Source organism: Lasioglossum baleicum, chromosome 2 (assembly GCF_051020765.1).
Source record: "Lasioglossum baleicum chromosome 2, iyLasBale1, whole genome shotgun sequence".
NCBI lineage: Eukaryota > Metazoa > Arthropoda > Insecta > Hymenoptera > Halictidae > Lasioglossum > Lasioglossum baleicum.
The window spans coordinates 2,961,810-2,977,620 of NC_134930.1; the positions used below are offsets into that span (position 1 = coordinate 2,961,810).

Sequence of the window (15,811 nt, forward strand, 5' to 3'; positions counted from 1 at the left end):
CAGGAAGGTAAGTGATTTGGAAATGTTTGAACATATCTGTAGTTTCAGTTTATTTATATTAATGTTTGCCAACTGTTGGTTTGGGCTGAAATTCATTTTCTCTTTGTTAGTAGCTAGTATTATCAGTCCATGTGGAGTTCCCAATATGGCACTACCAAGGGTTCCCTAATATGGGTATATATATATATATATATATATATATATATATATATATATATATATATATATATATATATATATATATATATATAAATTGGTGCAAAAGTGGTGTCTCTCCGTCTTTAATAATTGTTTAAACATGTTTAAACAATCATAATTTAGTAATATTGGATATCACTGTATTCGGGAAAGTCTACAGAATCTTTTTCTGTAAAGAACAATTCAATATCTTTTATAATAACATCACAATATTTGTTTAAAGTTGAAAAATATGTCTTTTTTTCAAACTCCATTTTCTCAAAAACTCGACGTATAGGAAAAAAATGAAAAACAGATTCGGAATCAGCGCGGGAAACTCTATAAGAATCGCATAGTGGGAATCGAAATACTTTTAAAAAGTTGAAATTTGTTGGACAGTGTTTTTGAAGGAGGAAATGCATCTACAACTGGTAATTTTTGGGTCGAAAAAGAGCATTCTAAAATAATCAAAAAATGACATCAACAAAAAGTGGTTCATATTTGGGCACTTTACTCTACACTCATACTGTCTTCATTAACAATAATCGAACGAACAATTTGAATATCGATGTAAGTCTTGGCCAATGTGAACTAGGAACGGTATTATAGTGCCTCGAGATACACAGTTCGGCCAACCGTGTTTGTTTCAATTACGAGCTTTTATTTTCGTCTGGTCCGATACATGGAATGGTTGCAATTTATCGGCGCAACAATGCTCGGCATTATTAATATCCATTAATCAACCGGCCTCCGTTGGTCGACGCGCGAAACAAGCCGAGTCGGTGCATAGGCGAATCATCGGCTGCCACGTAAATAGAAACGAGAAACGAGATCGAAACAATACGTCCTGATGAACTACGGGAAATATGAAAGTATATTGTAGATCCTCGTTCCGTTTGGAATCGATGACACTCGAAATGAGAAATTCCGAGCTCGTGATGGAAAAACAGTTTCAACAGAAAACATCAGCTGGGGAAAGAACGTGATCGAAGCAAAACAAACTTTTCACGCAAAAACAGATTCCACGCAAATTGATTTTTCTTGCTAATGCGCTCCACGGAAAGCATAACAATTTTCTTCGCAGAGTCCTTACATTTTATTCCTTTCTTTACTGTGTCATCTTAACTTTTATTTCACTTTTCAATTGTCCTCATTTATTGCAACCAGACTGCAAATTTTTATGCTAACTAAAATTTATCCAAGTCTATTGCAGGAGATGGAAGTTTAGTAAAATTGCATTTTTTCTTTTAATGATTTGACAAAATGGAAAATAATGTATGGATATTAATTAAATCGTTTTAATGCCTTTTCAATTTTGTATTTGGCAGATTCATTTCTGTCACAAATGCATGAAATCCGCAGTCTACTTATAAACAAATAATTTGGGTGAGAAATCTCAATAAATGATCCGTACAGTAAAAAGTCATAAAGGAAGACAAATAAATGCTCATTAATTGATGTTGCTTAACATCATTCACAGGTTTAATCATCCATTTTTTAAAACGTATTTTTGAAAATACATCTCGTACTTTACATAATATTCATAACTAGGGGGCTCCGCCCCCTGCTCGCTTCCCTCGCCAACCCCCGCTTCGCTTCACGGTTCCGCCGCTCTCTCTCTCTCCCCCGCTCTCTCTCTCTCCCCCGCTCTCTCTCTCTCTCCCCCGCTCTCTCTCTCTCCCCCGCTCTCTCTCTCTCCCCCGCTCTCTCTCTCTCCCCCACTCTCTCTCTCCCGCTCTCTCTCTCTCCCGCTCTCTCTCTTTGAAAAATACACACTGTCACGGCGCTCAATTTTCAGTTCCCCTTCGGACGGCTACCCACTTCTCAATTTTCGGTTCCCCTGCAGAAGGCAACCCGCTCGGCGTTTTAGGGCCTTAGAAACCACAAAACTATTTTATATAATATTCATAATTCATAATAACTTCTATTTTCCGGTATAAGAACTGTTTTTCTTTTGTAGATTGTAGCGTAGTATTGAATATATATAGTGTTACGGGTCTACCGGCATACTAATGTTACGCGTCTGTCGGTATACCCGTTGTATAGAATTGTTGGAAGATTCAGGTTGGTTACAGCGTCGTAGCGATTTAGCCAGAGATAAGTTGCCTTCCTCTGAAAAGTAGCGTATTACGGTTATTGAAAGTGTGTTCATTTATTTAGCGAAATAGAGACTTCGTTACAATACAGGGTGTCCCAAAATTCGTGAAAATCCCGAAAGGGGGTGGTCCCTGAGACCATTCTAAGAGACATTTTCCTTTGCACCAATGTCAACTGCGGCTTTGTTTAGGAGTTATTAACGAAAAACACGGACCAATCAGAGCGCGTCCTGGCCCGCCGCGCCGCGCCGCGCCGGCAAGCGAGTGTCGGTGGTACGCCGTGACATCGCAACGAACAAGAGTTTCTCGATAATGTGAATCCTCTCCGATTTCGATGAGCTTTGGATACGTTGTCTAGACCATGATTCTGAACAACATTTTTCTTTAGACTTTTTGGCGATCGGCTTTAGTTTACGAGATAATCGTAAAAAAAGAGAAGAAGCAGAAACTGATTGAATTAAAAACTCACGTATTCAGCCGTAAATCCATTTGCTGCTTCGAAATGTGTGTCACTGGGTCACTCGGTGACGAACTGCACAGATGTCTTCAGGTACACGGCAGTACCGAAAGCCAAGGGACGTATGGCCAGGTAGACGAACTGCACAGCCGGTGGTAGAAGGCCTAAGGGATGCGCGGTCAAGTCGACGATCCAGAATTTAACTTTCACTTTCGAATCGATAAATAATTCGTATGTTTATTTTACACAGATGCCTTGAAATTTTTCCACACTCACAATCACTGTTCACATTTGTCAACACATAGTTATGCACTAATAATAATTGCCATATCCCTTGTACTGCTGCACAAATCACAACAATCAGGTAATGCAATCACTAGACTGCGGATTTCATGCATTTGTAGCAAACATGAGTAGGTGCATTTTAGTACAGTAGAGAGATTAAAATAATTTCGAAACACCAATGTATTATTTTCAAATTCTTAAAATGATCACAGTAAGAATCAAATATCTGTCTGGCTCCTGTCCCTTGTAATAGCGGCAGCCAACAGTCATTTTGCATAACGATTCGCGCGCCGGGCCAGGGCGCGCTCTGATTGGTCCGTGTTTTTCGTTAATAACTCCTAAACGAAGCCACGGATAACATTTTTGCAAAGGAAAATGTCGCTTGAAATGATCTCAGGAACCACCACCTTTCGGGATTTTCACGAATTTTGGGACACCCTGTATATATATATATGTAGGATTTAAATCGTAAATTGAATAATACGTTCGTAAACTCGAAATGTTTTAATACGAAATTCGAATTAGAACAAATACAACTAATTAAATTATCCCGTCTGATTCTCCGTCTGAGATCAAACACGTCTTTTCGTTTTCGTACGTCGAACCGGAATGACAAAGAAATCGCATATTACAAATATGAATAACGAAATCGATAAACATAATAACAGATATCGAATCGTCATGTCATTACAGTTACTAACGTCGTGACATTCAACGGAATTCTCGCCGCTCAGACATGGCATCTCCCTACATATATATATATACACATATATATATACATATACATATATATATATGTATATATATATATAAATATATATATATGGAGTAGACTACGGGAGTAGTCTCGTTTCCAGCATTGCAAGGGTGCGGGATTCGCCTTCCCATTTCTCGATAATACAAATACGGGGTTTTTCATTAGTCAAAAACGCTTGATAAAAGATCGATCTAGGGCGCTATCTGCTTCAAAAATCCTATTGCTACATACTACATACCTAGCTACATGCGCAGTTGTATCTTTCCGAATAATGCAAATTATGCCCCTTAATATCTCTGTTAGTTATGTATATATGAAAAAACTCTTCAAACAAAAGTTGTAGTATGTAAGGAGGTGAATATAGTAACAGAGAAAAAATTAATTATTAACTATTAATATTGGAAATGGGTATTTATAAACAGAAATAACGCACAAGAATTCAAACTGTCTGTTCTTTATTTAACTGAAGAAGAACTAGTCAGAAGACGTCTGTATCGTTAGCGAGCCGAAACTGAAGTGAAGCTACAGAGAAAGTTTTAGGGGAAAGAAAAACCCCTGTTGGGTCCACTCGTGAAAAACAGATGTGGGAAGTCCCTTAATTTATTACTCAGGGCCTCTTTGTATTTGAAGGTTGCAGGCCTTCCACTTCTGACCGAAGTCAATGACAAAGACCCGAGGACCGTTAAAATATTCCGGGACACTCTTAGTATCCTTCAACACTCGACTTAGTTTTTGCAGATATTCCAACAGGCCCCCTAAAAAAAATAAGTCGATGTTCTTTTCACTAGTTCATTTTTAGTTGTTTAGTAACTGTATTTTAAAATTACCATACAGACCGTCTTCCTCGTATTCAATTTTGACTCTACTTCTGGGGCAAAATACAATTGGTCCAACATTCGTTGCTTGGATTAGGGACACCCAGAAAAACCTAATCAGACCATACAAAATATATCTATTACAAGTTATATAATTATTATTCATTTATTTTAATCATTATCCGAGTCCCATTCCTGTTCTAAATTCCAGGAATTTATTTGCTGACAATGGCTTCGTAAGAGTGTCTGCTAGTTGGCCACCTGTGGGAATAAATTCAAGTTTTATGACTTTCTTTTCAACTTGTTCTCTTGAGAAATGGTACTTTATGTCTATATGCTTCGATCGTTTATGACTGCACGGATTGTTTGCAATATTAATACAGCCCATGTTATCTTCGAATATTACTATTGGATCAGAGACACTTATATTAATACTCATTGCCAATGATCTCAGCCAAAGTGCTTCTCTCACAGCTTCGAAAAGAGCCATGTACTCTGCTTCAGTGGATGAAACAGCTACAGATGCTTGTCTTTTACTGTTCCAGCAAATTGTACATTTTTCATATAATTTGAATAAATACCCTGTTGTGCTCTTTCGATCAGTATTTTCACTACCACCCCAATCTGAATCTACATATGCACTCAGTATATTTTTGTAATCGTTTTTAACATAAGTTAATTTAATATTAATTGACCCTTTAAGATATCTAAGAACCCTTTTAAGGTTTTGCCACAGCTCGCTATTATTTTTATTTGAATATCTACTTAATATATTTATTGCGATACTTAAATCTGGTCTTGTGCAAATCATTATGTACATTAAGCATCCAATTAAATTTCGGCAAGGTGCATTGTATTGTTCGTCAGAGTTTAAAGCTACGTAGTCTAATACACTTGGAAGAGGTGTAGTAACTGGTTTGCAGTCTAGCATACTAAATTTCTCAAGCACAGTCTTAATATATGCACTCTGATCTAATGTTGTTTGTCCATTAGTTCTACTCACTTTTATTCCAAGAAATAGTTTGATTTCATTCAAATCCGTCATACAGAATCTATTTTTCAAATAATTTTTGAAATTTTTCATTGTTTCAATCTCAGCAGTTATTATCACTAGATCATCCACATATAGTACCACGTATATATTCTTTAATATACTCTTTCTATCTAAAATATAAATGCAACGATCTGCTGATGAGTTCCGGAAGCCTTTCTCTAAAAGAGCTTTTTCAAACATCTCAAACCAGCATCTAGCTGATTGTTTAAGACCATATAATGATTTATTCAATTTACATACTTGATTAATATTATTACATTTGACACCTTCAGGAATTCGCATATAAATTTCTTCCTTTAAAATACCATTTAAAAAAGCTGTTTTTACGTCCATGTGGTGGACTAATAAATCATGTTGATTTGCAAAAGCAATAAGAAATCTAAAACTAGACATTCTAGCTACAGGTGCAAATGTTTCATTATAATCTTCTAGATATTTTTGACTGAAACCACGAGCCACTAGTCGAGCTTTGTATTTCAATGGGTTTCCGGATTCATCATTTTTTTATCGTAAATACCCATTTACAGTCGACGATGTTTTTATCTTTTGGCCTCGGTACTAAATCCCAAGTTTTGTTAATAACTAATGAGTTTATTTCTTCAGCAATAGCTTGTTCCCACTTAATCCTATCTTTTCTCATTTTAATCTCTTCAAAAGAAGTGGGAATTTTTAAAACTATTGACTGGGCACACAAAAGATAATCATCGTCTCCATCAAATTCTTTATACGAAATAGTCGGTCGTTGTTTAATCCTATCACTCCTTCTAGGTTCTATGCTATCTTTTAATACTCTTTCTTGATTTTGTTCTGGTCCAGATACTCCAGCTATATCTGTTTCAGTTACAGATTTATTTTCCATATGATCTATCGTTACTTCTATTCTCGACTCTACTATATCTGATTTATTGTTATCAGATTTCATCCTCTTCAGCACATCTGATTTTTCACTGTCAGATTTATTAATATCTACTGATTTCGGCATCTCACGAGATGCATCAGTTTCACATAAATCACTTTTCATATCGATTCCATTTATTACCGGCCGAGATTTTAAATAATTAATTTCATCAACAATAACATCCCTTACTATCTCAAATTTCCCCTTTTCTACGTTCCACACTTTATAACCATTTGGTACAAATCCTACCAATATACACTTGTAAGATTTTTCATCAAATTTTGATTTCCTCACTTTATTGTGAACGTATACTGTGGAACCAAAAACCTTTAGATATTTTAATTTGGGCCTTTTATTATGCCACAATTCAAATGGGGTTTTATTTACACATAGAGCTTTCGATGGGGTTAAATTAATTAAATATGTAGCAGTTAAAACTGCTTCTCCCCAAAACTCTTTTCCTAAACCTGCACCGTTTATCATTGCACGTGCTTTTTCGGTTATTGTCCTATTCATGCGTTCTGCAACGCCATTTAATTGCGGAGTTCGCGGGACCGTTAAATGATAGCTTATTCCTCTTTGTACACAATAATCTTTCATTACATTTGATAAGTATTCTCTGCCATTATCACAATATAGATTGACAGTTTTTAAATTAAAACGTGCTTCACTTTTTGCAATGAAGTCTTTAAGAACTGTGAAAACATCTGATTTGTTTTCAAGCAAATATGTTACGCAGTAATGCGTATACTCATCAATGAATGTAACGAAATACTTTTTACCATTAATTGTAGAAGGAGTGATCGGGCCACAAACGTCTGTGTGAACTATAAACAATGGTTTCCTAATATGACTCTTATCCTTTACCTTTTCAAATGGTAATTGTGCTTGCTTTCCATTTATACAAGCTTCACATAAATAATCGTCTGGAATTGCTTTTTCAAGATAAGTCACATCTTCTACCATTTGTTTATTTTTCAATTGTAAAAATTTTGTTTTTCCTATATGCCCTAAACGTCTATGCCATAGTTCATAGTTATTAATTATTTTACTAGGCATATGAGAGCTCGATAAATTTACTCTTTTCTTTGCAATGTCAAAAACAATAGATGTTAAATTATTTAAAGGTTTACCATACATTACCATTTTATCATCTTTAAAGATTTGGACACCTCTCTCATTGAAGATAATACTTATCCCTTTCTGCTGCATTTTTCTAACGGATAGTAAATTGTATGGTACTTCAGTGCAGTATAGCACATCTTCGAGTACTCCTTCAATGCCTAGGTTGCTTGTAACAGGTATCTGTCCCTTCTTAGTAGCCGTTATGTGTTCGCCATTCTTCGCTATTGCAATCTTGATGGGTGGGTCTAGCTGCATTATTTTTGAGAATACACTCTCATCGTTAACTATATGATCCGATGCTCCGGAATCGAGAATAAATGTCAATTTTTCAGTTTCCATAATCTGATACTCTCCGGTCATAAACGCGTAGCTGGAGGTATTATCGTTTGCTGCTGTTTGCGCCGTATGGATTGGCTGCAAATTTCTATTTTTATTTTTTTTGTTCTGTTTTGTATTGGTGTCTCCTTTTGTAATGAACAGTCCTTGATTTTATGCCCTGCTCTTCCGCATTGATGGCATTTTCCAGCGAATGATAATTTATTTGGTTTGAATGCATTTCCTCTTCTGTTCTGTCCCCTACGGTTTCCTCTTCTTAATCGAGAATTTTCAAAATAGTTTCCTCTTGAGTTCTCTATTTCCACTCTTCCTGCTTGTAGCACTTTTGTGCTTGTATCTATATTTTTACTTTTGATCTTTGTTTCGTGATCAAAGAGTCTTTTCTTCACTATGTCCAGGTTAGTTTTTGATTCGGTCATCATCGTCTCGATAACTGTTGATACCGTGTCATAGGCTTCTGGTAAACTCGATAGTAAAATGGAAATTATTTCGTTCTCCCTCATTGTCACGCCCGCACCTGATAGCTCAGTTATTAACTCGTCAAATACTTCAAAATGATCCTTCAGAGAAGTATTATTCTTCATTTTTAATCGAAGCAATTTCTTCCGGATGGACAATTCCGTAGCCGTACTCTGGCTTTCATAGACGGAATCTAAATTTGTTAGGATAGATTTCGCAGTACTTCCTGGCGTATCGTACTTGAGGTGCGTGTCGGCTAAGTACTGCACAATTGAACATTTGGCAATTCGTTCTGCCTTTGTCCATTCGGCAGTAACTGGATTCGGCGGTAGATTGTCAATGACTTTCAGTACATCAAGCTCGTACAAGTAATTACGAATTCTGTGTTTCCACGCGTTATATTTCGTGCCACTAAACTGGGGAATGTTTTTCCTGTCTTTGTATGTGTCCATTTTCACTTACACAAAGTATCTTACACTTGATTAAAAACTACAACAAGTCGCACACAATTAAAACACTTAACAATTACACTAAGTACTAAACACACAAAAATAAACCGATAACTATATGCAGAGTTAATGTACAATGTGTCCTGGGCCCATAACCTATTGGAAATGGGTATTTATAAACAGAAATAACGCACAAGAATTCAAACTGTCTGTTCTTTATTTAACTGAAGAAGAACTAGTCAGAAGACGTCTGTATCGTTAGCGAGCCGAAACTGAAGTGAAGCTACAGAGAAAGTTTTAGGGGAAAGAAAAACCCCTGTTGGGTCCACTCGTGAAAAACAGATGTGGGAAGTCCCTTAATTTATTACTCAGGGCCTCTTTGTATTTGAAGGTTGCAGGCCTTCCACTTCTGACCGAAGTCAATGACAAAGACCCGAGGACCGTTAAAATATTCCGGGACACTCTTAGTATCCTTCAACACTCGACTTAGTTTTTGCAGATATTCCAACAATTAACAACTGATTATGCTATATATGGATTCTTACAGAGAAAAAAAAGACAAATTCAACGATATATTCCAACGTATACATTTATGTCAAGATTTAAAAAAAAATTTTCAAATTCGTTGCGCGCCGGTTTTCCATGATCCAATCGGCCCCAAATTTTTTCCAGATCATTTTCTCAACAGTTGTCACAATTCTGCGGGTTGTGCGGGAAAAAATTCTTTGGTCAAAAAATAAGGTCCACCCTAATGAATAATCACCTTCAATAAAGTTAATCGCATAGTACGCGTTAACAGTATAATACCGCGTATAACTTTGAAAATTTAATATTTTCTTTGATACAGAGAGTGATCTTTTAAAGTATTATAGCATTTGAAAGTAATATTTTATTTGAAGAATATTGAACATATTTGGATTTGAAATATGGTTTTCTTTTTGGAGTTTTAAATCGCATTAATATCTAAGGTTATGAGCGATTCACTATATTTACATTTACATTTGCATTTACATCTACATTTCTCGGTTAGTTCTAATTGCATTTACATCGATTTATTAACTATATTTCAAATATTGCTGCTGGACATAATTCGCAATCAATACATTTATGAATAGAAATAGTATAAAACAATATATGATACATAAATGAATATAAAATTATATTAAATTAATGCGATGAATTATTAATACTCTGGGTCAAGGTAGACCCGGGTACCACCATCGGAGGGTTAATCACATAAAAATGAAATGGGAAACGGAAAAAATACTCACGGGAAACAATGAGTGTGATTAATATGAAATAATTCGAATTGCCGCTCTTATGCTAAACAAATATCGCACCGATAATATGTACAATATATTTAGATCGCATAATTATCTTCAATCAAGCTCATCGCATAATACGCGTTAACAGTATTCGCGAATGCGTGCACACGAACTATTGGTTAAACGAATAAATTTCGTTGAATAACATATTGATATATCAGCCATAAAACAATAATTAACGATTTAGGCTGTAGTGTGGTATGACCCTCACATAATAAGCTATAAAATTTTCAGGCATGGCAAGAATGGAGGGAGAGAACCCTGAATATAAAATTTTAATAGCGGGTCTTGATTAGTTTCTGAGATATTACTAAAAAACTCCGTTACGTATACGTATCATCTACATATAAATAACTACTAACTCGTTATTAACATGTTAACACATTACCGACTGGTGATTATTGCATAATTTTGAAAAATCTATGGTACATGGCTAAACACTTTTTAATGGAACCTTCAATAGCAACAGCAATTTTCATTGTGAACTAATAAGTCACCCTCAATGACGTCATGTTGTAGTTTCATCTAAGATTGCAATGTAAAAGAAAATTTCTATGCTTTCTTTTGGTATAGCACAATTATTGAAAAGCCTATTAATAGGCTTCCGGTAGGTAAAGTGTTAATTATGTTATCTATACACATCATAATTCTCATAGTTTTTCATTAATATCTCAAAACCTAGTAAAGACTCGCCAATGAAATGTTATATTTGGGATTGTCTGAGCCCTCCACCCCACTCCTTGAAATCTCAGCCGATAATTTTGCGTGGGTCATGCCGCACTATATCCACGATTTATTCCAAGACAAGTAGAAAATTACAGATTGAAACGTTTAGCTGGATTCCTGTGGACAGAGCCTAGCGCCCTTTCGCCTCGGCGAAGCCAAACTTTCCATTCTCCGCTTGGCTGGCCTGTTTCGCGAATCCCTGGAAGTTTTTAAAGAATCCATCGTAACCGCGACCGGCGACGTGACCTTTGGATTCCTGCTCGGCCCGGGAGTTCTTGGCCGCTCCCTTCTTCCCGGTTTCCGCTTCATCGGAACCCGCGTTCCTGCTCGCTCCCTTCTTGTACGTGCCCTCGGCCGCGACGTGGTTTTCCTTGTACCGGCCGTGTTTCTTCAAGTGTCCGCCTTCGTCGTCGTTATCGTAGAAATCGTGGTCCCTCTTGAACTCGTCCTTATGATAAACATTACGGTAGCCACCGACCTTGCTGTCTAAATAGTCATTCTTCTTCTTCTGATGGCTATTCCCAGCTTTCCCACCAGCCCTCGTCTCTTCGTGCCCGGAGTCGGCATCCTTCTCGGAATGACTCTTCTTTTTCCCACCGCTCTCGATGTACTGACTCTTCTGCTTCTCCTTCTGGTGATCGCCCTTCTGTCCCTTCTCAAGAGTGGCCAGTTTCTGGCGTTGAACGTCGTGGCTACTGCCCGATGTCTGTCTACTCGCTCCATGTTGATTGGAGCCTCTCAACGATTGATGTCTCGGATTGACCTCCGAGACTTGGGACTCCGCGTACCTCAGCTCCATGTGGTCTACGCCGGGCGGCTTCACGCCAGTATAGTGAGCCGGCAGCATTTCAGCCTCAGGCTCCAAGGACAGGGTTGTCAGGTGCTTATCCACGCGCGGTGCCTTGATGGGGATCAGCCTCGACTGATAGTCGTTTTCTCGCGTCAGATCCTCGAATTCTACGTAAGATTGCTTCGTGTCGGTCACTGTCGGGATCTGGCTCTGCGGTGTGTACACGAAAACCGTGTACGCCTTCGTCGAAGCGACCCAGAAGCAGAGAACCGTGTAAACGGTCCCCCATCTTCTACTCGAGATGTTCATTTTCTCTGAATGTTTCGGTCTACTTCACCCCGAGACCGAAACTGTCAAGCGGCATGCCGCAGATAAATTATAATGATTCGCTAGAGGCTTCTCCGAAGCGGACCGGCTCGCGGAATCGCGCTTGGGTGTACTCTAATCACGCGGCCTTAAGCCCACCTCTTTTATATCGGTCGCGATCGCCGATCGAGAGCGTTCCGACGTGATTGCCGCTCGCCCAACACTGCAGAATGCATCTGGAAGGACGTACTTACAGGCCACGTCCTGTCCGCGTTTCAACAAAGTCCGATCGGGCTGATTTCACCGTGAAATTCTCGGCCGATCTCACCGGTTCCGCAAAGGCTTCGTGCCTAATCTAGCGTTCGACGATCCGTACTCCGTGAACGACCTTGAGCCACTCAGATTATGAAATTGCAATCACAGCTGGGAAAAATACCATGTCAGATACAGTGTCCGAAATATCCATAAAGCCACCACGCGCGCGCGCGTTTTTTGGTAATATCTTATAATTATTCTGTACTTATGATAAATTTGAGTATGGTTTCATTTTAGGCGTACTAAAAACACATATATATCGATTGATATAATGGAAATAATATTTATTTAAAAAAATAAACGTAAATATATAATTTTATATAAAATAAACTGCGAAATTTCTATAAAGCCACATATTTTTTAAGTAAGTAGGTTCATGTAAATCTTTAAACGTTTCGTATATTCTCTTTTACTACTTTTGTGTTGTTTATAATTTTTAATCCATTAAGAGTTACGGTACAGTAGAACCTCGATTATGCGAACTAATTGGGACCGAGGTGGTTCGGAAAATCGAATAGTTTAAAATTACTTAGTAGATACAAAAGTTCTACTGCTGTAATGATAAATCTGATATACAGGCTGTGTCCGTTAAGTTATCTCATCATTTTTTAGGCATTTCCGGTAGTGTAATTAAAAAATGTTTTAGACAAAAGTTTCTCAGTACTTGGTAAGCTACATGTTCGCATATTCTTAAGGTCACCTTGACTTTTTTAAATGGCACCACATGTTTTTGACGTAATAGGATTGTCGCTGACGTCGAGAGTCAGAATAACTGGAATTGCATAACAACTGCGTGTAATAACATAAACCGAGGCGCCCTAATTCGAACATCTAATGTAACTTGCTTTGTTTTGTAAGAAATAATTTTTCATTAAAGTTACGTTTGCACAAATTTTTCGAGTTTGAGGTCAATTCAAGGTCATAGTGTAATACACTGTTGAATTCGTCTCGACGTCAGCGACAATCCTATGAGTCCAAAACATATGGTGCCATTTAAAAAGGTCAAGGTGACCTTTACTTTTTTACGTAAAATGCATTTTTTCAGATTTAAGAATATGCGAACATGTAGTTCACCAAGTACTGAGAAACTTTTGTCTAAAACATTTTTTAATTACACTACTGGAAATGCCCAAAAAATTGTGACATAACTTAACACATTACCGACCGGTGATTATTGCATAATTTTAAGAAATCTATGGTACATGGCTAAACACTTTTTAATGGAACCTTCAATGGAAATAGCAATTTTCATTGAGTACTAACAAGTCACCCACAATATTGTCATCTAATAGTTTCATTTAAGATTGCGATGCAAAAGAAAATTTCTTTGCTTTCTTTCGGTACAGCACAATTATGGAAAATCCTATTAATAGGCTTCCGGTAGGTATAGTGTTAACGGACACACCCTGTATAATACTCAAAACCTATTTGTTAAAGTAATCTTTAATTTCTTTTGAATCCTAGTATTTCCTATTAGTGAACTTTTGTATTTTCTTAGAACATTCGTTATTGATTTCAATTACATTTAGATATGGTGTTTAGTTACATAATGAAACAGACAATCTTTTATAATCACATTGTTACTTCGTCGCTGTTTAAAAAGTCGTGTTCCATTACACAGAGGAATTAGAAAGCGAACCGTCCAAAAACTTTCAAATGCCATTTCACTTCTTACTATACACCTGCTGTGTCGCATATAACTTTTCAACGAATTGTTAAATTTCTTTTGTAGACCGTTCACTATAGGAATTCACAACAGGCTACCATTTGTATTATGTAACGTAGTTCTTTCGCGGTGTTAGGTGCAGGTGATTAGATCCATCATGTTTTGTGTAGCCGCGGATTTGGACCAGCTGACGCGTCAGTTTGAAATCGCGAGAAGTCTTCCGTTCGATTTTGCGGAATCAATCAAGCAGCAACGGGGCCGGATAAAAATAATTGCTGTTCGAATCGATGCCCATATTGCTCCATGTTATCGAGTTACTTTGTGAAATTAGAACGCAGACACGAGTCATCATACAAGCGGAGAAAGATTGGTCAGGCAAAAATTTTATGGTTTCAGGCGATGTGCCAACTGAAGCTAAACTAACATTCTCTTTTTACGTTTTAACCTTTCTGTTAATCCTTGCGATCTCTATAACGAGCTTTTGAAATGTTGCATTGTAGAATTGGCAAATTTAAAATGTTATAAAAGTTTCAATTAACGTATAGTAATGATGAAAACTGATCTATACTAAAACTCTATAATTACAGCGATTCTAGAAAGATTTATACACTCCTCAAAAGAATTAAGGGATCACTTGTGCGACCCGACAAATTGGTCCCACTTTGCGTGATCATAACTCCATCAAAAATTGCCGTATCGATATCGTTAAACAATGGTTTGAAAGCCAGAAACCTCTAGTTTCAGATGTTCTGTTTCAATTTGTTGCTATGTTGGTTTTTTACAAAGTTATAGCGAGATGAAGACAACATTGACGGTTAACAAAAATTTTGTGCAACTTTGGAACATCACACGGGGAGCAACAAAATTTTTTTGACAAATCGCGTTAATATCATTTAGAAGGGCTATCTTTCCTGTGTAAAGTGTGTGGTTCTTGAATATTGTGCGATTTTTTTTATTCGAGTTATTCAACATTGAAGTTTTTTGAGGTGTTGGAAGAATCAGTTCGCTAGGTAATGTATTCCAAATTTTATGTTTAAGTTGCTATTACTCGAAATAACTAAGCAAAAATATGAAACTATACAGGGTGTCCCGTTCAAGTGAGTACAGCAGGATATCTTGGAAGGCATTGTCGTTATCAAAAAAGTGTTCCTACAAAAGTTGTTTGCTATGACAGGCTACGTTACGTAATATTAATTGTTTTCTTGTGGGTGGAGTGGTGGAGAAGATCAATCTATTTTTATTTTTAATGGAATACTATATTTTTTCTTCAGAAAATAATAGCAGGTACTGAGACAAATCCAAAAAGGTGCCATATGATATTATTCTGAGTTTATTGAAGGTAAATCGTTAGCCGACAGCCAGCAGCCGCTGCTGAGTGGCGTCGAATCGGCCGGGCCATCGCACAGTGGTCTAAACGGGCCATTTAGCTGGACAAAATTATTCTACCATTATTTTAAGACTTAAAGCCGTAGCTAAGTAGGTCATTGGATTCGTCTTGACATCAGCTACAACAATATGTAATAAAAAAATACTTAGTGGCGTTTAAAAAATTAACATAATTATATTTTTTATTGGGATTTATAGATGACCGAGTATCGATTAACTTTTGTTTGAAAGATTTTCTTGCCAGATTATCCGAAATGTTCAAAACATCGTGGTGAGAATTGGGCATTTCCACCGAAAAACTTCCGAACCGACTGTTTTATGTAAGTGCTTATGAATCACAAACGACAAAAGATAGTGTTACGTCCCGGAGTCTGACTTTCGCGAAAACT

At 37.0% G+C, this 15,811-nt stretch overlaps 1 protein-coding gene across 1 annotated transcript; it reads right to left on the reverse strand.

The window, feature by feature from the left end:
- Nucleotides 1-9,854: 9,854 nt before the first annotated feature.
- LOC143218668 (uncharacterized) lies at nt 9,855-12,389 on the reverse strand. The gene has a single exon (XM_076444003.1). It carries the CDS (start codon nt 12,056-12,058, stop codon nt 11,090-11,092), a length of 969 nt encoding a protein of 322 aa, XP_076300118.1. The 5' UTR covers nt 12,059-12,389; the 3' UTR covers nt 9,855-11,089.
- Between the last annotated feature and the right edge of the window lie 3,422 nt (nt 12,390-15,811).